The sequence below is a fragment of the Geospiza fortis genome, unplaced genomic scaffold, assembly GCF_000277835.1.
Source record: "Geospiza fortis unplaced genomic scaffold, GeoFor_1.0 scaffold241, whole genome shotgun sequence".
In the NCBI taxonomy this organism is placed as follows: Eukaryota; Metazoa; Chordata; class Aves; order Passeriformes; family Thraupidae; genus Geospiza; species Geospiza fortis.
The window spans coordinates 110,351-132,931 of NW_005054491.1; the positions used below are offsets into that span (position 1 = coordinate 110,351).

The 22,581-nt window shown below is 44.1% G+C and overlaps 1 protein-coding gene across 1 annotated transcript; it reads left to right on the forward strand.

Moving 5' to 3' along the window:
• The first annotated feature begins 16,732 nt into the window (after positions 1 to 16,732).
• MED26 (mediator complex subunit 26) lies at positions 16,733 to 20,870 on the forward strand. Its single transcript, XM_005428525.2, has 2 exons — positions 16,733 to 16,851; positions 18,109 to 20,870. The coding sequence occupies exons 1-2, from the start codon at positions 16,741 to 16,743 to the stop codon at positions 19,786 to 19,788; spliced, it is 1,791 nt and encodes a 596-aa protein (XP_005428582.1). The 5' UTR covers positions 16,733 to 16,740; the 3' UTR covers positions 19,789 to 20,870.
• The last annotated feature ends 1,711 nt before the right edge of the window (positions 20,871 to 22,581 follow it).

Sequence of the window (22,581 nt, forward strand, 5' to 3'; positions counted from 1 at the left end):
CCACTCCGGCCACGGCCGGGGGGACCCCGGGCTGCGGGGACGCCGGGAGGGCTCCGGCGGTGGCTGCGGGGCTCTGGAGCTGCTCCAGCACCGAGCAGCCTCGGTCTTCGCTTTTATCCCTTCCTTCAGCGCCGTAATGAGCTTATGGGCTCCTTCTGGGATGTGGTGTAAGCACAGAAGTCAGCGTGTATTTTACCTGTAAGTGGCCTTAAGCGGCGGTTATCCAAAGGATCATTTGCTCCTTTTAAGGGTTTTTTGGCTCATCCGAGCAGTTCTTCGCTTAGGTGTTTATTACTGTGAGAGGACTGCAGGGCCCTCAATCTGTCCAATTTTTGAGTCTTAGATCAACAGTCACCACCGCAGGATGCCAAGGTGGGTCTGCCTTGGCCATCTGCAGTTTGTGGGGGCAGCCTCTGGTGCATCAGGCTGAATGTATACGTGTTATTTTAGGGGCTGGGATGTGTGAAATGGTGCTTGGGTTCCATTAAAGTCATACCTGCTCCTATCTGAACAAGTGTTTTTTTGTGATAGACCTGCATCAAAGTGCTAAAGTAGCCAGTAAAGTTATTGTCATTTGGAACCCCTCCCGGAGCAGCCTGCCTGTGTCATGGGGACTGAAGAAAAATCACTCTGGCCTTGTAGGTTCTGTAGAACTCCCTGGGCTGGTCATCTGAGGGGAGCTGCAGTGTTACGCATTGGAGTAACAGTAACAAATCCTGGTGGTAATTGTGAGCTGTTAAATGTCAGCGTTGTCTGAGTTTGCAGTACTTTAACGTGGATCTTGCTGAAATGTCAGTTAGTGCACTTCATGAATCCTGTTTGCTCTGAGCTGCAGATTTTTCACTCTATGTGAGACCGAGTGCCAACCTACTTTAATAAAATTCTAGCAGATCTGTGGTGTCTTTTGACTTCAGAACTGTCAGCTGCAGTGGTTACCCTAATTCTGGTGTTACTTTGTCAGACACTGTGGCTGTGCAGAGCTAAGCAGCCAGGAAGTCAATTTTGTGGTGGATACTCTTCCCTTTCTCCACACGCTGATGTTTCAGGATGCTGTTGTGAGAGGACCCAAAATAACCAGGCAGCTCCCTGCTCCCAACAGGTCAGTAGCCCCTTAAGTTTAGGAGTGATGTATGTTAAATTATAATTCTACATACTTGATACTTATCCAGGGCAATAATTGGTGGCAGAAAAATCAGCCCATTGTTCCAAAGTGCCTGTAGGCAGGGTCTGTCTTCCAGTTTAACCTTTTCTGGGAGGAGAGCAGAGGTGGTGTAGCTGAGGTTCATTGTGCAGGCTGAGAGCTCAGACTCTTGGCTCCAAAGCACATGGAATATGTGGTGTTGTTGATGGTTCACTACCTGGCATGTCACTGGCACAGAGGGAAGAAAAACTTACATTTTGAACACCCTTAAAAAGCAGATTTTGAGTTTAATCACACTTGAGCACCATCATGAGAGTACAAGGAGCTGCTGTGCTGTTTTCCTGCTGGGAGAGTCAGTGCAGCCATGAGCTGCTGTGCCTGCAGGGACTCATGGAAAGCTCCAGCTACTTTCTGCTGGCTCTCAGAATCATCTTCTGACAGAATTACTTGTGTTCAAACCTACAGCAGACATTGTTGCCACTGACTTCCTCATTTACCAAGAAGGTCAAGCTTGAGGCGTAGATTTAATTCAGGTTTTTCAGTGTAGTTGGTGTGTGTGTTTTTGGAGAGGCTGAAAGCTGCACCAATAGTGTCAGGTGGGCAAAACCAGTCCAGTTCTATGGGGCTGAGGAGGGAGGAGATGCTTGGTTCTTCATGGTGCTTTACTGTAGGGTCTGTAAATTTAAGCTTCACTTAAATTCCCTAACACATCCCCTAACATGAGCTGCCATTGTGGATATTTATTCCTGAGTGGTTAGTTGGATCTTGGTCGACTCACAGGTCATGCCTTAAGTGAAAAAAAAAAAATAGGACATAAGTTTCTCTACCTCTGTTGGGTTGAACTGGTCAAAATAATGGTTTCCCCAAGCTTGCAGAACCTGCTGGCCTCAGGAAATCATCTCCTGTGCTGATTGTTCATCTCCAGCTGCTCCATAAAGCCCTGCTGACTAGGGAGCAATACTGAATTTACACATGTTTAGCACTTGAACCTCCTCTAGTAATGGCTGCAGAATATATTTATAACTTAGTTTCTCACACTTAGAGGTTACCTGTGTAAATTCTGAACTATTTCAAAGGAGACCTATAAGAAATAAGCTATTTTTAAAAGAACTTACATCATCCTAGAAGCCACCCGGGATGTCTGGTATTGTGTCTTCATTTATTCAGCCTTTTCTCCTCGAGGAAACATATGGGCAAACCACTTCTGCTCCATGACCTAAGCACTGAGTACCAGCATCACTTTCCTTCCAAGGCTTCTGTGAGAACATAGCAGGAGGTGGAGGAGAGCAGGAGTTCTGTTCTGTGAGGTCTCACAGGGGAGATGTTCCATGATTCTGGTGGGAACAAGGCTGAGAAACCACCCCTTCGGAACCCCTTTGCCTTGGTAACTCATGTTCTGTGCTGCTGGGGGAGTTTATTCCCTGATAAAGTCAGGAGTAATGAGAAATGTTGATTTTTTGCTCTGTGGACGAGCTTGTCGTTTCCAGCCAGCTGCTAGAATTGTGCTTGCAATTAAATGGTTCCTCATGCTGAATATGTAGCAATCTGTTCCTGTTTTTAAATATTAGATAATAACTTCATTATTTGCCATTAGTACCCCTCTGTGACACAAACCCAGCTTTGGTTTGAGTAAGAGCCTGCATTGTGTGCTCCCTGTGAGCTTGGGCTTGGCTCTAACTCAGCCTGTGCTTCATGCAGTACCTCAGCTGGGCTTGCTGCAAGGACCTTCAGGAGTGGTCCATGGCCTGAATTATTAATAATTAATTAGCCTGTGTGTTGGGATATGTTGGGTGGTGCATTGGAACGGGCTGATCTCCCAGCTGGCACAAGTTGCATGGTTAAAGATGCTTTAAAGGCTGTTTTCTCTGGTGGTTGTTTTACCAAGGTGCTGGAGGCAAAACCCCCCTCACCAGTGGTACAGGTGCTTTTCAGCAGTGTTTTAAGAAGGTGTAATAAAATAAATGTAATAAAATAATAAATATATGTAGAAAGCAGGGGAAGCTGGTGCTTCACTTCCTGAGGGTCCCAGTGATTTCTTTGGGTGCAGAAGTGTTCTGTGTGGGCGAAAGTAGACTAGGAATGGCTCTTGCTTGAGCTTTATCCTTTTCTGTGAGCCCTAATGAGCTTAGCAGTTTTGAGGGAGGTGCAGAGAACCTGTTGTACCTCTTGCCCTCTTTGTCCCTTTCCTCACTTGCAGCTCATCTTGTTTGGAGCAGTCTCACATTTTGTGCAGGAAGGCAGCAGGTTGTTCCAGGTGTGTGACAAAATGTAGGGGGTTGGGGAGCATTTCTTAATGTGCAAGGTCTAAAGTGTTGTTATCATGTCAAGCTTTAGTTTCAGATAAAGATTTGGGCCTGAAGGAGAGAGTCCCATTGCATTCAGGTTTTTTATAATAACTTTAAATGAGGTCTGTGTTTCTTAGTGGTCTTCATTACAAACACTTGGATTCACTTGAATTCACTGTGTGGGCGTGGTGGTGCAGTTGGTTTGAATATTGCTTGTTCACTTCTTTCTGAAATAGCTTATTTGGTTTAGTGGCAGTGCTGGCTGTCGCTTCTTGAGAGGGGTTGGAAGGCTGGAGGTTTAAAAACTTGTAATTTGTTCAGTGCCCCTTGTAGCACTGAGACCATTCTGAACTTTGAGGCTGCTAAGACAAAATCTGAGTGAACAGAGATATCAGAGAGTTTAAATTGTGGGGTCAAAGCAAGGGGAATGCCAGACTGCTTTTCAGTTGTTAATTCCTTGAAACTCCCCAGGTTGCAGTGATGATGGCAGTAGTCATTTGCTCTGAAGCTCTAATTTGAGTGTTTGTTTCGGCAGCAGTGACAATTTAAATAACACCCACTTCTTATTCCTGCTACACACACCCATTTTAGGTGTGCAGGATGGTGTGGTGAACTGAACCGAGGAATTGATCAGGACTTAAAGAAGAAAAAAGGCAATATATGGATCTTTTCCTAGGTACTTTTTGATGTAGCTCAATTATTTGATAAAACTTCTGGTGCATCACAAATAGTTTTGGCAGCAGAATTGGATCTTAAAGTGTTTAAGTGAGTTTGGAAGTAGAAAAGAAGAGCAGCCTGTGAGGGTAGGGAGGCCTTGGATCCCTGGAAATGCCCAAGGTCAGGTTGGACAGGGCTTGGGGCAACTGGGACAGTAGAAGGTGTGGGAGGGGAATGGAATGGGATGGGCTTTAAGGTCCCTTCCAGCCCAGCCCAGTGTGTGATTCCATGAGGAGTGGAATGTTGCTGCTTCCTGGGTGCTTCCCTGCTGCCTTGGGACCTGGCAGGAAGGAGGTGTTGTCACCTGGAAAAGTTAACCACGCCTGTCTGGGTTTTTTGAGGTGACAGTGGCTGCCTTATGGTCAAGTTTCACTTGCAGAGCCTTTTTGTGTTGCTGTCACTTGTGTGTGGCTCACAGATGTTTGGAATTATCCTGTTTGTGGGCATGCAGCAATACAGGGGCTCTGAATGTGTCCTGGAATAACTGGGAAACAGCCAGCCAGGAGGATGCTCCTGAGCTGTAAGTCATGAGTGAACTCTGCAACTCAAGAGTAAACCACCACCTTCCACTGAAGGCTGTGTGGACAATGCTCCAGATGATCAGAAATTGGATTGATTTGGCTTGAACCCTGTGCTTACACCAGCTGAAGCTGCCAGTGGAACTGGGAGAGCTGCTGGGATCGTGTCCCCATCTCCAGCTGTTCTTGATCCCTCCCTTGTGCTGACCCAACCAAGGAACTCACCTGGCCAAGCCCTACCTGAACAGGAGCTCCTCAGGGACCCCTTTCCATGGCCCAGCTCCTCCTGGGCTCAGAGAGGGGGAATTGTGTGGCAAGGAGAGGTGACAGTGGGGTGGTGGCAGCTCAGGCTGTCCTAGAGCAGCTTGAGCCCCCTCACATTGTCAGCCTGGGTCATCAAAGAGCTTTTTAAATCCAAATTATAAAACTTTGCAGCAGGGACCCATCTGCACGTGCTGCACGTGGGCCCTTGGTGGGAAACAAACCCTGAATGCTCAGAGGCTGCAGGGAAAGAACTCATTAACACATTTTTATTGGTGTAGCCATGAAACAGCTCCTCAATGGAAGAACCAACTTCTTGTAGGTACTGTAAATATGGGGAATAACCTCTGACAGTCACCAGGAGCCACAGCTTGGAACAGGGTTCTTCCAGGAGAGATGTGCTGGAACAAACTTCCCAGAAAGCAGAGGACCCCTGGCTGGTACTGCTTGAGTTGCTGTGATTGGGGATGTTCTGGACCCTGTGTGAGGCCATTTGAGTGCAGCTTGGCACACCTTGATGCCAAGAGAGCAGGGAGCTGAGCAGCCATCCTGGCAGGGCTGGAGCTGGATGGGATGGGGATGGGATGGGGATGGCAGGAACCACATCAGCTTCTGCTGCCAGGGCACTGAGCCTGACACCAGCAGGGGCCAGAGGAAAACACTCCAGAGCTCCCATGTGCAGAGGGACCCAACCTGTGCCTTAGGAAATGGGAAGACTTTCAGCTCAGGCTGTGTTTCAGAACTTTTGGGCTGGGCTGGGAATTCCAATTTGTCTTTTTGGGGGGTTTTGTCTGGTAAGTTGAGGCGAGCCCAGTTTAGGGGTGGTGAGGTGTGCGTGGTTGCCTTTTTTTGGGGTTTTGCTGTGGTCATATGACACATCAGCACTGTCATCCTGGCACCTTTGGCTCCTGATCAAAGTAGCTCCACTGCAGCTGAAGCTTTTTCTCCCTGTGAGATCCTTTCCCAGTTTCTTCAAGAAGCTGCTGCAGGTGACAATTAGTGGTTTTTTTTTTTTCAGGAACCACAAAAGTTTCAGGAGAGGGGAAGGAGGAATTGATTCTGCCTGCTGCAGAAGTTTGATGTTAGTCAAGATTCACTGCTTTTAAGGCATAGTTACTCCAATACATTAGGCTTGGAGTTTAAATTAATGTCAGTGTAGTTTTTTTACATAAAAACATGTCTGTTTTGCCTGATAATATTCTGCTGCTATCTCTTCTCGCCAGTTATGTGCTTGGTGATAACACTAAATATACTCCTTAGGTCTGTGTAATGTGGTAGGATGTAGCCCCACTTTTACACTTGGTCTTTAAAGAAATAATTTAAGGTAAAGGTAAGTAAATACCTCATATTCAATTTGATGTAAATGTAGGTTTGTTTATTCAGTGTTCTAACAGCTAAATTACTCTTTTTGAGGGTAATTCATGCTTTTGGTGTTTGGAATAATATTTAAGTGCCAGCAAATTGCTTTAATTTGAGGTGCAATCTGCTCAAACTCTGCAGAGAATTGGTGTTTTCAGGGGCACGGCTTTCACAGGGCAGCCGTGCGTGCCTGAGTGTGATTGTTAATATCAAAGTGTACAATTTTCAGCATGTCCAAACAGTCAGTGGTAGCAATTTCTGCTGAGGAGTCACTGGAAGTAAAACATAATTAGCTGTGTTTTAGTGAACAGAGTGGTTTCTAACCCAGCAGCTGGGGAGGAGGGATCCTGCATCCAAGGGATTCAGGGACACGCTCGGCTGGGCGTGTTTTCAAACTTGGAGCTGTGGAGACGACTGCAGAGGTGGAAGTCTTGTCTCAGAGTGACAGCCAGTGCTTCTGTGAGCTGCTTTCTCACATAGTTTCCATGCAGGATCAGCTTGCAGAGTATCACAGTTATAGTACAGATCTGGAGGGTTTGGTTTTTATTTTTTTTAAAGGAGTGTAGAGCTGTGGAAGGTAGAGGAACATGGTGTTTTTTCCAGGTGGTGATGCACAGTCATAAATTGTCTTTGGTGAACAAATTTCCAGCCCATCTACAAATGTCTGTAACTCAAGCCATCACTTTGTGAGCAGGTCAGTACATAACACTCCTCATGCTCTGGAAATTAACTGCAGCAGGAAAGGACAGGGAATGTCTCTGTGTAACTTGTCATCCTGAAAGTTCCAGGAAAAAATATTATTTCAGTATTGTATTTCATCCTTGGAGAAACTACAATTGATTCTTGAATAGAGTTGAGCACGGTGAGGTGGAGGAGAAGATGCAAGGGGTGATGTTTCAGATTTCTTTGTGAAATTGGGTGCCTGCAGCTCCAGGGCTGAGCACAGTGCTCAGGAGCCTGGTTGCATCCTGGAAAACTCAGTGTCCCTTGCCTTGTGAGGAGGAGTTTGTCTGTCAAAATAGGAACTTTGGGGTTCTGACTTCATATTCTCTTTGCTGGACTTTTCTCTATATAATTTGGCATCCTGAAAGTTCCAGGAAAAAACAGTATTCCAATATTGTATTTAATCCTTGGAGAAACCACAGTTGATTCTTGAATAGAGTTCAGCACAGTGAGGTGGAGGAGAAGATGTAAGAGGTGATGTTTCAGATTTCTTTGTGAAATTGAGTGCCTGCAGCTCATGGATTTGGATTGATTTGGTTTGAACCCCTGTGCTTACACTGCTCAGGAGCCTGGCTGCATCCTGGAAAACTCAGTGTCCCTTGTCTTGTGAGGAGGAGTTCGTCTGTCAAAATAGGAGCTTTGGGGTTTTGACTTCGTATTCTCTTTGCTGGACTTTTCAAGACAGGCTGCCAAGGGGCTTAACCTCACTGGGGCTTTCTGAACTGGAAATTGAGAGGTTTTTTTCCACTAGGTTAGAAATAAGCAGGCCAGGTTGGAGCTGCCCCATCCCTGGAGGTGTTCAAGGCCAGGTTGGACCAACCTGGGACAGTGGAAGGTGCTCCTGCCTGTGGCAGGGGGGTGGAATGAGGTGGGGTTTAAGGTCCTTTCCAACCCAAACCAGTTTGGGATTCCACAATTCCATGTTCTGTGTTTAAATATTGAAAAAATGCTGCTGAATCCTGGGTTTCCTGGTCCTGCCATGACCACACAGGGCAGTTGGCTCGAGTGGAGCTGCTTTTACAAACCCTGAGCTGAGAAGGCTCCATGCCCACCTTCCTTTATTCCCCAGCCAAAGGTAGAGAAGGCATTTTGTTTCCAAGGAGCTGCTGAGGATTGTGCCAGTGGCTGGAATGGCCAAAAATTCTCCAGGGATTACTGGGGGGCTTTGCTTTCCTGACAGGTGACGTTGTCCTGAGGTGACACAGCCCTCAGAGAATAGAGGTATTTGGAAATGGCTGACTGGCAGCAGTGTTTAATCTAGAATTTGGAGAGCAGTAAGTCTAGGAGATGTGTAAATTGATTTCAATTTTTTTTTCCATATCCATAAAACTTGTTTATGGTGTGTGCTGACAAGAATTCACTATTGGTAACAGTTTTTGAAAGGATGCAGTGACTTCTCCACAAACTTTTTCGGTTTGTAACACTATTTTTTCAGATTTTGTGGACAAATACACCCTGCCTAAATTCTCATGAGCAGTCACATGAGCATCTTGCACTTCAGTGTGATGAATTAATATATTCCACAAAGAATTCAACATTGTATTCACCTCATCCTCCTCTATCATTTAAGGAATCAGCTGAGAAACTTCCCTAGAAATTTGAGAAAAGTTGGCCTGCTGCATTTAAAGTACACTGGGATGGTGATAAATGGTTTTACTTTTTAAAAAAGAGTGAAAATTGTGTATTGTGGGGACATTAGTAGGGCCTTTCTGAATTGCACTCAGATATAAACTGCTCTCTGTTAACAGCTTTAGGTAGATACTTTAAGGGATGGGTAAAATAATATTTTAAAATATCAAAAAAGGGGTTAATAATAATAATATTTAATAAATATCAATAAAGGGGTTAATAATAACAATATTTAATAAATATCAATAAAGTGATGGGTAAAATAAAAATAAATACATATCAATAAAATATTACATAATATTTAATAAATATAAATAAATTGTATTTTAATAAATATAATTTAATGATATCAAATATTTATTAAATTATATTTATTAAAATATAACTTAATGAGTATTTAATAAATATTTATTTAATAACAGTTTAAGTATCTGGGTAGATACTTTAAGGGATGGGTAAAATAATATTTAATAAATATAAATAAAGGATTGGGTAAGATTATATTTAATAAATATTAATAAAATTATTAAATAATATTTAATAAATATAAATAAATCATATTTCCATAAGTATAATTTAATGACTATTTAATAAATATTTCTTTAAAGTATCTGGGTAGATACTTTGAGGGATGGGTAAAATAAGGGGAGGTACCAGCAGTGAGTTCAAGTGAGTTCCTTAAACAGCCCCAAGATGAATCACAAGGGGCACATTTTAAGGCTGGATTTTCTACATATTCTGTATTATTCTGCCTGAATAATCATCCAACTGCATTTCTGTCCTGTTGAAGTAGGACCAGTTGTCCCCGTGACTTTGCTTGCACAGCAACCTCATTTTATGGCTCTCTAAATTTTGAAGCAATAATTTTGGACTTCAGTTCATGGCTTATAATAAATAGTAACTACCAAGATTTGTCTGTTTGGAATTTCTGTACAGGAGGAAGAGGAGGAGAAATGATTTTCCTGTAGCCAAGGAAAGTGTATCATAGTTGGATGTAGGGTTGAGGGGTTTGGGGGTGAGTGTGAGGTGGCTGAAATGGTGACAGAGCCTGAGTGGGGACAGAAACTTTGGGCATTTGAGGTTTTTGGGATCACATGCAGCACAGTGCTGGGGCAGTGAGGTTGGAAGTGGTGAATTTTTAGGTCTTTTACAAAACAAGCTGTTTCCTAGGGTTAGCTGTATGGATCTTTTTGAAAGGACAATTCTGAATTGCTGCTCTGAGTCTAGTTTGGAGTAGATGGAAATGGTGTGATGTGTTTGTGCTCCTTCAGTGTCTGTCCCTCAGGTGGAGGGGCATGGCTGGAAGGGACTTCATGTGGTCCATCACCTTCCTGGAACAGCTCCTTCTGGACTTGTCTAATCTGTTCTTAAAGCTCCAGTGTGGCTCAGGAGACCGTGGAGAGATTATTTGAGTGCACTGGTAGCTCACTGGTTATTTCTGTAGGCAATCAGTATTTGTCTTGTTGCAAATTAGGCCAGTGAGCATAAAAATAGTTGATTAACATTTCTTTATTATGACTAATAACGTAGAGGAAGGCTTATTTCAAGCTTCATGCATCTCTTTCCTATTTTTCCAATGTGGTATGAAATGAAAACTTCAACTTTATGTTATTAACCATGTTTTCAAAACACGGTTATCCTGCTGTCCTCTGACCTCCTCTTGGTGTATGTTCTTCTTGCACTGTTGCAGCTTGAGATGAAGATGTAATTCCAGCTGAATTTGATTCCTCTGTCATTCCTTACAGCTTGGAAAACAACACTAAATGATCTTGTTTGCGGTGTGCTGTGGTGGATGCCACCAGGAGTGGCAGTGGCTGCCTGGGGTTTTGCTCCCTGGTGCTCTGCTCCTTCAGCAGGAGTTTTTACCAACTAAATAATATTTCATGTAGCCTCTTTGGCTACTGGACTCTTTAAACTCAGGCTAAGGAATTTTTATTTGTCCAGCTTCACTGTTTGGTAAGATGGGTTTGTTGTGGGGTGTGGAAAAAGAAGTTGGGGGTGATACTGCAGTGAATCTTTGTACATCTGCAGCTCAGGGTTGGCACTGCAGGCACGTTTCCTACGGTGTTATACAAAATGTTTAGTAACTGTTGAAGCCAACAGGTATTTCTTTATTTCTTTCTGTAGTAACAAAAATGTCTTTCAGTTTCTGGCTAATAAACGTGAATGGAGAAAAGTGTTTCACTGTTGCTGTTTTCTGTTTGCCTTCAAGACATTTTCCTGTAGCACAGGGAGCTGGGGGTGTGCCTTGTGTTCACAGTCTGTGTTTTACTGCCTCTTGTACCATCTCCTCCAGTGGATGCTCCTTTTGTTGGGTGGTTTCCCCTGCCTTGGCCCAGCCTGGAGTTTGTTCCTGCTGTGCCAGGGGCCTTGGGTGCCTCCCTGGGAAAGGGGAGAGAGAATCTCTCCCTGCAGAGCTGTTCATGGCACTCCCAGCTGCTGGGGATTTGTGTCTGGAGGCCCTTTGTGAGTGCCAGGGCAAACTGGGCTTTGTGCTGGCAAGCTCCTCTCATTCTCTTGGCTGCTCTGGTGTCTGCCCAGCTCAGGGATGTGCATGGGCACTGCCCAGGGAAATATTTCAGGTCCACTGGTTCCTTCACACTGTGGAATTGTATTTCTGACCTTACTCTCGTTTGCTGATCCTGCCTTTGTAAAGCATATACAGGAAAGTATCTGTGTGATGTTAATTTGCTATTAAATGAAGCCCAAGTACAAATAAAATATATGCAGATTGGTTTGACTCTTTAAAGTAGATCTGGGAGTTTTAAATCTGGAGGTACAGATAATGCTTCCTGTGCCTGCTCACTCTTTGGAACTCTTCTTGGTACTCAAGGAGCATTTTTTCTACCCCTTGTTTTGCAGCACAAATTTCTGATCAGTTTTCAAAGCATGAATTTCTCTGTCATAGAAGATTCTCCCAGTGAATGAATTATTGAATTATTTTCAACCCAAATACTTGATTCCTTCATGTTTAAAGATGTGTTTTACCAAATACTATTAGAAAACTGGCCTCTACCTTTAAGAATATTTTTTTTGTGTACTGGTTAATAGTGGACCTATGCTTGGCAAACTGACTTTCAGACGTTTTCAATAATGTGAGCAAAGTAGTGCATGGTCATCTTTTTGGTATGTTGTGTCTGTGAATAGTATCTGGTGTTCCCTATCTTTAGACAACATCATGTCACACTGGGGCTAGGGGGAACTGTTAATAGATCAGCTGCAAGGGAACTGAACTAAATACCAGCAGGTTGTAACCTGAATTCTAACTTGGTGTGTTTGGTCTGTACCTTTGAACAAATGACATGACAATTTTCTGTTGGTGGTGTGCATTATCAGTGTCTGGTGTCTCATAGTTCCTACACAAAATGCTAAATAAACTCTGCACTGCTGTATTGCTGTTGTCACATTTAAATAAAGCCTCCTGTGAATAGCAACTTTTCTCTCCTCACTTCTTATTCCATGTTTTAGATTATTGTGCAGTGAAGTAGCTTTTGTACAAAAGCAGTGTTGGGGCAAGGTGTGACACTGAGGGGGGACCCTGATGTGGGGCAGGAGCTGCTGCAGGTGACATTGAGAGCTCCAAGAGAAGGAACAGCAGTGATGTCTTCACCCCTGGAGCAGGCACTGCACCTCCTGGGAGTCAGCTCTGCCTCCCCAGCAATATTCACCTTCAACTTGAACATTTTCCTGCACTCCCTGAGGAGATACACAGCCCTCTGGAGCAGGGGGAAGACAAAAAATGCTCCTGTCAACTTCTGTCTGGACCCTACTGCCACCAGAAACCTCCAGCTTGGCAATGGACACCTGGATTTGTGTTTGTAGGAAGAGAAAAATCTGTTCAGTCTCCCACAGTGTCTCCACTTCTCTGCTTGCTTCTGTCACACTGCTTTGGTGCTACAGATGGGACAGTGTTGCAGAACTTTCTCTGAAACCATCAAAATTTGGATATTTATGAATATTCTGATGGAGTAGTTGAGTATGATGGCAAATATCTTCTCTCCAAAGCAGTGTGTTGTGATACCTGTGTGCTCTGTTCACCATGCCCGTGGTGGAGTCAGGCTGGGATTGTTGTGAGCTGTGATTCCAGGAGGATGATGGTGTCACACTTTGGTTTTAGAGGATTGTCAGTGATGAGCAACTCCAGGCCAAATTTAAGTGTCCTTTAGAAACTTGTGAAGGCACTAATGTGACTCAGAAGGATGATGTTACTGTATTAAATGATGACTTTTGAATTTTGTGGTTGAAAAGAGCCTTTCTACCTGAAAGGCAGGAATCTGCATGAGCAAGGTTTTTTTGGAATTGTGCATTGAGTTTTTCATGTTGCACAGAAAGAGCTGCTCCTTCTACTCCAGGTAACTCAGAGCTGGTTTGTCATTTATCACAGTCTAGTCAGGCATGCAAAGATCTTTGGAAACATCCCTGTGAAGTATAAAAAAACCAAAATTATTGCTTTATCTGAGTGTCTGCAATAGGAAGTTTCTGTAACATTTGTTTTTCAGGCTGCAGTGAGAGAGTGCAGGTTGTGCTGTGTGTGCAGGCAGGACAGGAAGGTGTTGGTGTTCTGGGGCTGCTCATGTTGCTTTTGGGGTCTGGGCTGGTGTATAAGCAAAGGAAGAGAATCAAAGCATCCCACAGAAAACACATCCCAGCACCTGGAAGTGGTGGCAGAGCTTGTATGGATGCTGAGCTTGCTGCTGCTTTCAGATTTCCTGGTGGAAGTGGAGCTGGGAGGGAACAGCTGTACCTCAACCTTCCCCAAAACCCCTTAGAACTGCTGTGTAACCCCCTGAAATTAGTCACTGACTTAGTCCTGCTTTATAAATGCTGAAATAAGATTAAGATGGCAGTTAAGAAAATTAAGCTTCTTGATCTTTTCCTGAGAGTTCAGAAACCCCTGCTTTTGTCTGAGGCTGGAGTAAAGGCATTCAGTGCTTAACTTGGAAAAGATCTCAGCAATAGTAAGCTCCAGAGTGTGGCTGAATGACTTAAGGAGCCTTGCATGGAATAAATAAGATTTGTTTTCTGTGGCTGTCATTAGGGTTGGCTGGAAAGGATTATCGTGGATGACTCAAAGCAGATGTTCTCCAGTAAACTTTGGAGTGAATTAGTGTGTGTGCCACTCAGTGCTCTCAGCATGGCAGAATTTGGAACACCTTATCAATTCCTTATCAATTATCTTGAGCTGTTTGCTGCAAGCTCCTAAATGGGGGAGCTGGAAGTTGTTTTGGGGGGTATTAAGGGGTTGCAGTGTGAGCAGACAAAGGCACATGGAAACCAAAATGCAAATTCCTGAGTTGCTGACCTGGGCAGTTCCAGCTCAGTGTCCATAGGGAGTGGGGCTGCTGAATTCCCTGTGCTGCTCTGCTCTGTGGCACTTTACCTGTCTGTTCTGTTCCCAGTAAGCATCTTCAGTAGCCCTTTGTGTTAATAAATGATCATTTCTGGTGCTGCTCAAAGCAGGGTGGTGTCCTGGCAGGTTTGGTAACATTATTGTCACTTTGGTTATGTGATAATGTATGGATTTTATTGTAACAGTTGGTTTAAGGTGAAGGTATTGGTGTGCAGGATGCTGCTGTTATCTCTGAAGTGAACAGGTGATATTTGAGGTGTTTTAGGAGGTCCTCATTTCCATCACTGTATTTAACTGCACTACAAGTAATTTCATAATCTGTGTTATTTTAAAATAGGCACATATGATTTTTACTATAAGCTTTTCTTTAAGGCACTTAGGACGAAACATTCTGAAAAAACCACACAAGGGGAAGGGAGGACAAGTTGTTGAACGTGCTTGAACATTTCATGTATTTATTTTCAAAGAATTAAGCTTCTCTACAGGTCAAAAAAAAAAAAAGAGAAAAGGAGAGGAGCTGCTGGCAGTTGTCTGGGGTGTGAGATGTTCGTGCTCTGCTCAGCAGTTGCTCCGTGACAGCGTGTTCTCAATTGGTTACAAATGTGTGAGGAATCCAAAAGGGGTGGTTTGTGTTCCAGCAGGAGCTGAGGGTGCAAGGCCACTTTCACTGTCTTTAATTGGCACCACGTGTTCCCCAGAGCAGGGAGGGAATCACAGCCTGGCAGTGCTGCTGGGGTGGTGTAGGGGCATCCTCTGCTGTGTGCTTGGGGGTATTGAACAGAGGCACAGCTGTGACTGGAAATTCCCTGAGCAGTTTCACCTTTCTGTAGGTGTGTGTGCACATGAATGTATCACTTTTCCCATCTTCACCTTCTGATAGGCCAATGACCCTTTTTTTTCCATCAGATTTTCATGTAGATAATGAATATTTGGTATCACTTTCCCCACCTTCACCTTCTGATAGGCCAATGACCCTTTTTTTTTTTTTTGCCATCAGTTCTTCATTTAGATAATGAATATTTGGGGATTACCAGTAACTGCAAAAATAATTGTAGCAGTTAATGGTGTGTGCAACAGAGACTTTTTCACTCTGGTAATTCATAGTCTAAAATATGTGTTGGGAAGGAGAGAATCGTGTTTTGCAAGTTTAAAAATATTTGTCTGGAAACTCCCAGAATTGAGCTTTAACTATTCTAAGGGCTGTGGTTCTAAAAACTGAAAAAAACCCAACCCTGATGTTGTGTATTGCTTAAACTGTGGTGCTAAATTGTCCTTCCTGGGCTCTGAGGGCAGGGCAAGGGTTGAAACATGGAAGAAAGTCCGAGCACTGAAGTGAAATAATAAGAACTAAAATATATCAGAATAGTGCTCTTGCTGCTCTAAAGGTTAAGCAGAGTTTTACCAGGCCTGACCTCATGGTAGGGCTTTAAATATCTGCAGAGTGAAGAAAGAACCAGGGCAAATTAATTCAGCTTTGGCCTGGAGTTGGTTTTACACCCTATAGGAGTTAGAATCATTAAAAGCCTGCATAGACTTTAAACATAAATTTGATAAAAGTGAATCAAAAAATCAGGACAAGTGTTTCATCGCTGACAGCATTACCCAGGTATCTCCTAAATAACACAAAACTCCTGAATAGCACTAAACAGTCCTGCAGGGGTGGACAAAACATGGTCTGAGCCCAAGGTTTTCTGGAGGGAGGAGATCAGCTCCTGCTGTTCCTGTGGGATCTTAGTGGAGGGGCAGAACTGACTTGGAAAAGCCAATTCTCACACAAGTCAATGTTTTTAAGAGGAGGGGTCGTGCTGGGAGGGCAGAGCTGCCTGGTGATGATGATGATGCTCCTGATGAGGTTTCAGGATGATGTAGGATCCCTGCAGAGGTTCTTGCTGAGAGATTTTTCTCACATGCACTTCACATCCAGTTGAGTCATAAATGCAATTAAGCAATAAATGAGACTGTGATTCAAGTTTTCCTTTGCTTATCTTTTAAATCTGTCTCCAAAGGTGAATTAGAAATTCCAGGTTTCAGCTCTCTTAACATCAGGTAATGGAAACAAAGATCTCTCTATAGGATCATAAACTGGTGTGGGTTGGAAAAGCTCCCAAGATTCAAGAGTCCAACCCAGCGCTGCCATGTTTACCCCTAAATCATGCAGTGTGTGGTTTCTGATGGAAACCATTAAAATCACACATGCAGGATGTGATCAGAGGACCTGATCCTCACTTCCTCAGGGGATGAGGGGCTGTGCCCTTCTTCCTCCCCATGTCCAGCCCCAGCAAGGGGTGGCTGATGGTCTGGGGACACCTGCTGGGCACAGCCCTGGCCCGAGGAGGGACCTGCAGGCTGGAACTCCTGTGTGCAGAGCAGGAAAAGTGATCCTGGGAGTGGAACTGCAGAGCAGTGACCTGGGTCAGCCTGCAGTGGGGTCTGAAGGATTGAACTCCACATTCCCCACTGCTGCTCCTGCCCCACTTGGCTCTTGCTCCAATTAGGTGGGCACAGTTAATTGATGCTTTGCAGAGGGGTCTCAGAACTTTGTTTCTCAGTTTTATTGCCACTGTTTCCTTGGGTTTTACATAAGAGTTTGTTACAGCTCCTGCAGTTTCCAACTAGGTCAGGAAAAGTGTCCTTGTCCCTATTCCTTGAACAATCAGCTCCCTAAAGCCAGACAGTCTGATAGCAGTTTGTGATTAATGCTTCCAGCAATTATAAAGTGGAAGGTCTTAAATTACATTTGTTAACTAAGACCAGTACATGAAACATGAAGTGACTTTGTCTTCCTTGTTGCAGATCCATAACATGGTGGCAGTGCTGGAAGTGATCTCCAGCCTGGAGAAATATCCCATTACCAAAGAGGCACTTGAGGTATGTCACCCTCTGAACATGACTGTTTTATATGTATAAAAGGACTTTTCCCTGCCTTTCTAATTTCCATCAGAGCTTTTCTGCAAACAATAGATGGATTGCAAAGGATTCACAATTAAGATATTATTTTGTCATCTGGCTGAACACAGGGATCCTTTCTGGGCCCAGATCAGTATTCTGGGCAGCACAGTTCCTGTTTGTGCAGGGCACTACATTAATCATCACTTGCCACTGATTAATTCTGTTGCACTCAGCAATATCACCCTGCACTTCTGGTCACCTTTGTAGACATTTGATGACAAAGCACCTAAAATCTGAAATAGGAAAATTAATCTTAAATGCAGTAAAGCAGGTTTTAAGGCCTGATATTTGTGCTGAGGTCAGGTGTAGGGAGAGCTGAACTCTCACTGGTCACTCGTAGAAACAGTCAAAAGAAGTTTTATGGCTGAATTAGATATTTCTTTTTCACTCTTTGTATTGAAATTAGCGGTGTTCTTGCTTTTAACTGTTGCTTAATTACAACTCCACCTGTATTTCAACATATCTATGACAACAGCTTGCATCTTTCTCTCACAGTCTGGTCTGTGTTCTCCTTTGAAGTACTTTCCTTAAGAAATCTGACTTGTGGAACAGTTCTTTGTTTTCAAATGTGCTTTGGGAACAATCAAACGCTTCCTTCCGCTCAGAAACCACCTTGGGACACCCTGGGAATGTTGATTAAATGGCTTTTTCATACATTTCCACAAGGCTGGGGAGAGAAGGGAGAGGAGAGAGGTGGAGGAAAAAGGTAGGACACAACTCACACCTGGTAGTCAGGTTTGTCAAATGGAAATGTTTATTGTTAACAAGTTACTGTAACAGGCAAAGATCCTGGAATTCTTTTCTCTTGGGCTCTCTCTGCAGATCTTTTACTTCCCTTGTGATAAACACACACCTTTGGGTGCTGCATTTCCCCTCGAATCTGAACCTGCACCTTTATTCTTATGGCTTTTCCTCATTGAAAAATTCCTTTCTGATGTCTTTCCCAGCTCTCCTACTTTTACCAGGGAAAAAAGACAGCATGACTCGAAACCTACAGTCAGTTTCATGTGGCAGAGCACTGGACTAATCCTTTCCAAAAAGATTAATTCAACACTTAAATCTTTAGTGTTTTCAACCAGGTGTTTCTCAGGGGTGAGCATTACAAAGCAGAACCATTCCTTAAGAATTTTGCTTGGAATGATACATGTTTGTAAACCACCTTGTCTGTCTTTGTAGGAAACCAGACTCGGGAGGCTTATCAATGAGGTGAGGAAGAAGACATCCAATGAGGAACTTGCCAAACGTGCCAAGAAATTGCTGAGGAATTGGCAGAAGTTGATAGAACCCGTAACCCAGAACGAGCCAGTGCCAAGGGGGCTGCCCAACCCGCCAGGATCAGCAAATGGAGGTGCCCACAACTGCAAACCAGACTCCCAACTTCCTGCTGTGCCCGGCGCCAAGCCCATCAGCGAACTGAAAAGTAGGAATGATATCCAGAAACTAAATTCTCCAAAAACAGAGAAACTGGGAAATAGGAAAAGGAAAGGTGATCACAGGGACGGGCATCAGGGCCCTCCTGCCCCAAAGGTCTCCAAAGCTAGTCATGAAGTATTACAAAACTCTTCGCCCCCTCCAACCAATGGAATTGGAGGTAGTCCTGAAAATTTTCCTAGTCCTGTAGACATAAACCTACATGCAGGGCCTGAAAGCAGCAGGACAGATCTCAGTGAAAACGATAAACACAATAAGATCCCAGTAAATGCTGTAAAACCTCACACCAGTTCTCCAGGACTTGTAAAACCTTCAAGCACTTCCTCGTTACTAAAGACCGCAGTGCTTCAGCAGCATGATAAATCAGAAGAAGCCACGGGCCCCCACCAGCCCAAGAGCCCACGCTGCTCCTCCTTTAGCCCCAGGAACGTTAGGCATGATACTTTTGCTCGGCAGCACACCACGTACTCACCAAAGGATTCGATGCCCAGTCCATCTCAAAGGTCTCAGTTCGCGGACGCCGCGCCGGTGCCGTCGCCGCCTCCATCCCTGATGCAACCATCCACACCTCCCATGCCAGCCAAGAGACTGGAGTTCCCTCCTCAGGCGGCCCCCGAGGTGGCACAGCACTGGCAGGAGCAGCAGGGAGCCCCCGAGGGCCAGCACAGGCACACAGCAGGGACACTTCAGCAGCACACGGCTCCCGGCTGCAAAGGCCACCCCGGGGAATCACACATGGGCTTCCCACAGGACACTTCCAGAATGGACAGTGATGATGCTGCTTCAGGGTCTGATAGCAAAAAGAAGAAAAGGTACCGACCCAGAGACTATACAGTCAACTTGGATGGGCACGTGATAGAAGGGGGTGTGAAACCTGTGAGGTTAAAAGAGAGAAAACTCACTTTTGATCCCATGACAGGACAGATAAAACCTTTAACACCGAAAGATCCTTTGCAGGTAGAAATCCCTGCACTAACTGAACAGCACAGGACAGAAACGGAAAAGCAGGAGCAAAAACCCAACCTGCAAAGCCCCTTTGAACAAACGAACTGGAAAGAGTTGTCCAGAAATGAAATCATTCAGTCATATTTAAACAGACAGAGTAGCTTGCTATCTTCATCAGGAGTACAGACTCCAGGAGCTCACTACTTCATGTCTGAGTATTTAAAGCAGGAGGAAAGCACTAGAAAAGAGGCTAGAAAGACTCACGTTCTAGCTCCTAACAGCAAACCTACAGACTTGCCTGGGGTCACCAGAGAGGTCACGGGCGATGACCTCGACAGAATACGTGACCACAACTGGCCAGGCGTGAACGGTTGTTATGACACACAGGGTAACTGGTATGATTGGACACAGTGCATATCCTTAGATCCACACGGGGATGATGGGAGATTGAACATCCTGCCTTACGTCTGCCTAGACTGAGAGCAGTTCTGCTAAGCACGCTTTTTACACCTGCACTTGGCAGAACTGGCAGACACGATGCCACTTCCAGCTGGAGAGAGCCTCCTGTCCTGGACAAACAGGCCCCACGAGCAGAGGGGGGGAGGGAGCTGGGCCTTTCCAGCTCGTTCCTTTAAATTCTCCTTTTTGTGAAATGCTGCTACCAGTTTACTAACAATTGCAAAAGGAAGGCATACGAAGGTTTGATCAGTTGAGTTTAAAACTCTTAGAGCAAGCCAGCTATAAAAAGTGTTAGTCCCCAAGAAGTGAAGAGGATTTCCAGCACTTTCTGAATGCCGGAATCTTATTACAGGCAGGTACAGAGAAAAAAATTGTGGAAGTTACCTTAACAAAATATGCATCTATTTATTTGACTTGATTTGGGTTTTTATTTGGCAGTGAGATATTCGAGAGACAATGTGCAAAAACTGTAGTTTTATTTCTATCACATCTCTGAAACATGATTGCGTTATTTAAGAGTCATGTGGTACGGAGATTGGGTTTTAAACAGCAGGTGTTGCACTGCAGGCTGGGCCACCAGCTTCAGCTCAACATTCCATAGGCATCCACATATTTTAGTCTGGTTTCAGTTTAAATCCAGTCTCTGAGAAATGCTGCAAAAACTAGATGTTTAACGATATTTTTTGATCCCACCACCACCAGCCAAATATTTTTCCTCCTTTTCCCTTCCTGCAAACTTATAGGTAAAAAAGAAAAAGACAAAAAAAACAAAAAGACAAAAAGGAAAAAAAAAAAAAAGAAAAAAAATCACCTTTTCTAGAATCTAAATGTAATGAGGGTGCTACAAGTTTGTAACTGTACTGTGAGAGGGAAAAAGGAAGCCTGTTTGTATGCTGGAAATATACTTGTTACCATTCCTTTAGATATTGTTTGCCTTATGGATATCCATCATAAACGCAATTTGCAAAAACAAAGAGCCTTAGTGAATGTACAGTAACTAGACTTCTGTGTTCCTGGGATGCAGAAGGGAGCAACTTTGCTATTTGGTCCTTTAAGTGGACACGTTGTGATATAAATGTGGAAATAAAAAAAATTTGCACAAACCAGTTTGTGAATTATTTATATACACACTCCACTCGTTTTTCCCCTCGAGTCTGCTCAGTTCAGCCCAGCCAGGGGAGCCCTGGCACCAGGGACCCCTCAGAGCAGGGAGGTGGAGCTGAATCCCTTGGACACTGCCCCAGGGAGAACAGGAATGTCTTCCAAGAACCTCGCTGTGCTGTCCAGTCACACAGGGTGGATCTGTTTTAACTCTGGAGACTGATAACCCAACTGCTGATAATGTACCTCAAAGTCTAAAGAGATCAGATTTCATCTTTGTAATGTTTTATTCCTGTTTGTTACAGTGCTTTCTGAAGCAGCCTGGGGTGTGGAAAGTGAAGGATTATTTCTATTAACTGTAATTGCTTTAATATTTGGGACTGTGCTGTTTGATGCAGTCCCCACTGTTGGGCTTCTGTTCAGGGCGTTGGGGAGGGGACACTATACCAAAAATATTCCTGGGTTTAGTGATGTTAACTCTGTTAACTCATCTGTGCTGGAGATGAGCCCTGGCAGGAGCTATCCTGCCTTTGAGGGTAGAGTGAAGCTCTTCCCTGACTTTTTTGAAAGGAAGGTGCTCCTGGCCAGGCCTGCATGGTGTTGGTTCATTCCCTGGAATACAACTGATGAAGTCTGGTTTATTTTTAAGTCATTCTTGTTCATCATTTATGATCTGACTGTTACTGAAATGTGTGGGTATCTCAGAAATAACAATGTCTGTGTGCTTCCATTTCTGAAATCTGAGGTCTGAGAATGAAACCAGAAGTGGTTACCAAAAAATGCATCCAAGTATATTTTCAGTTTACTTCCATTTTGTCCTTCTGCAGTTGCTGAAGTTGAGCAGTGTGGTTTAGAGCTGGGGAAAGCTCCTGTCTCGCAGCTCAGATTTGATGGCAGAGGGTTAAGCTGCTGGTCATTTTGGAAATGCTTAAGTTTTGTTTATGTAAAAAAGTACTGTGCATCTTATCTCCTCCTGCCCTTCCTCCCTCCTTCCCTGAATGGTCTCATTTAGGAACAGGGTCCGTGCTCTTTGGAGGCCTTTGAATTCAGGAAATGACAAAGTATTACTTGATAAATTCCATCTTTTTCTCCACTGCTTCCATTTCTGATGCAATTGATGGCCCTTGACTGCACTGGGTGAGGTGATACCCAAAGCTCATCACAGCTTTTAGATTCCACCCAAACTGCCTGTGCTGGTGCTCCTCTGTTTGAGGAAGCATCAGGAATCAGACCCAGCCCTTTCCCTGGTGGTACAAAAACTGCTGGAGAAATTCCCTCCCAATGCAAGCTTTAAATCTTGTTCCTTGCTGAGTTTGTTGCTGCTGTAAGGGGTCAACTCACTTGTGTGTCCTCCAGGGTGAGATGAGGCTTGACAATCTTTATTTCAGCATGCCAGTATAACCAGTTCTGTGAGCTCCAACAAATGTGAATAAGTTTACAAGGTGATATTTTTTTGTCAATTTTGTAAACAAGTTCAAATGAAGTTTACCATGTGCGTACCTGCTGTGTACTCTCATTTGTGCATGACTCAGTGTCTCTGCTACTGCCTTCTCCTACCTCTCTCACAAAATTTCTCCTTCTAATCCTAAAACGTGAAGTTAAAACATTGCCATTTCTTCCTTGTCACTGGATGACATAAAATGGCTCATCAGCAAATCTCTGGAGAGTCACTGTCACCTAAAATGCGTGTTTTTATGGCCAAATTAATTCAGC

Excerpts from the sequence above, each read along its gene's own strand:
- MED26 (XM_005428525.2), top strand. The coding sequence starts at position 16,741 with ATGAAACATGAAGTGACTTTGTCTTCCTTGTTGCAGATCCATAACATG. Across the intron at positions 16,852-18,108 it reads TTACCAAAGAGGCACTTGAG|GAAACCAGACTCGGGAGGCT; the intron begins GTATGTCACCCT and ends CTGTCTTTGTAG.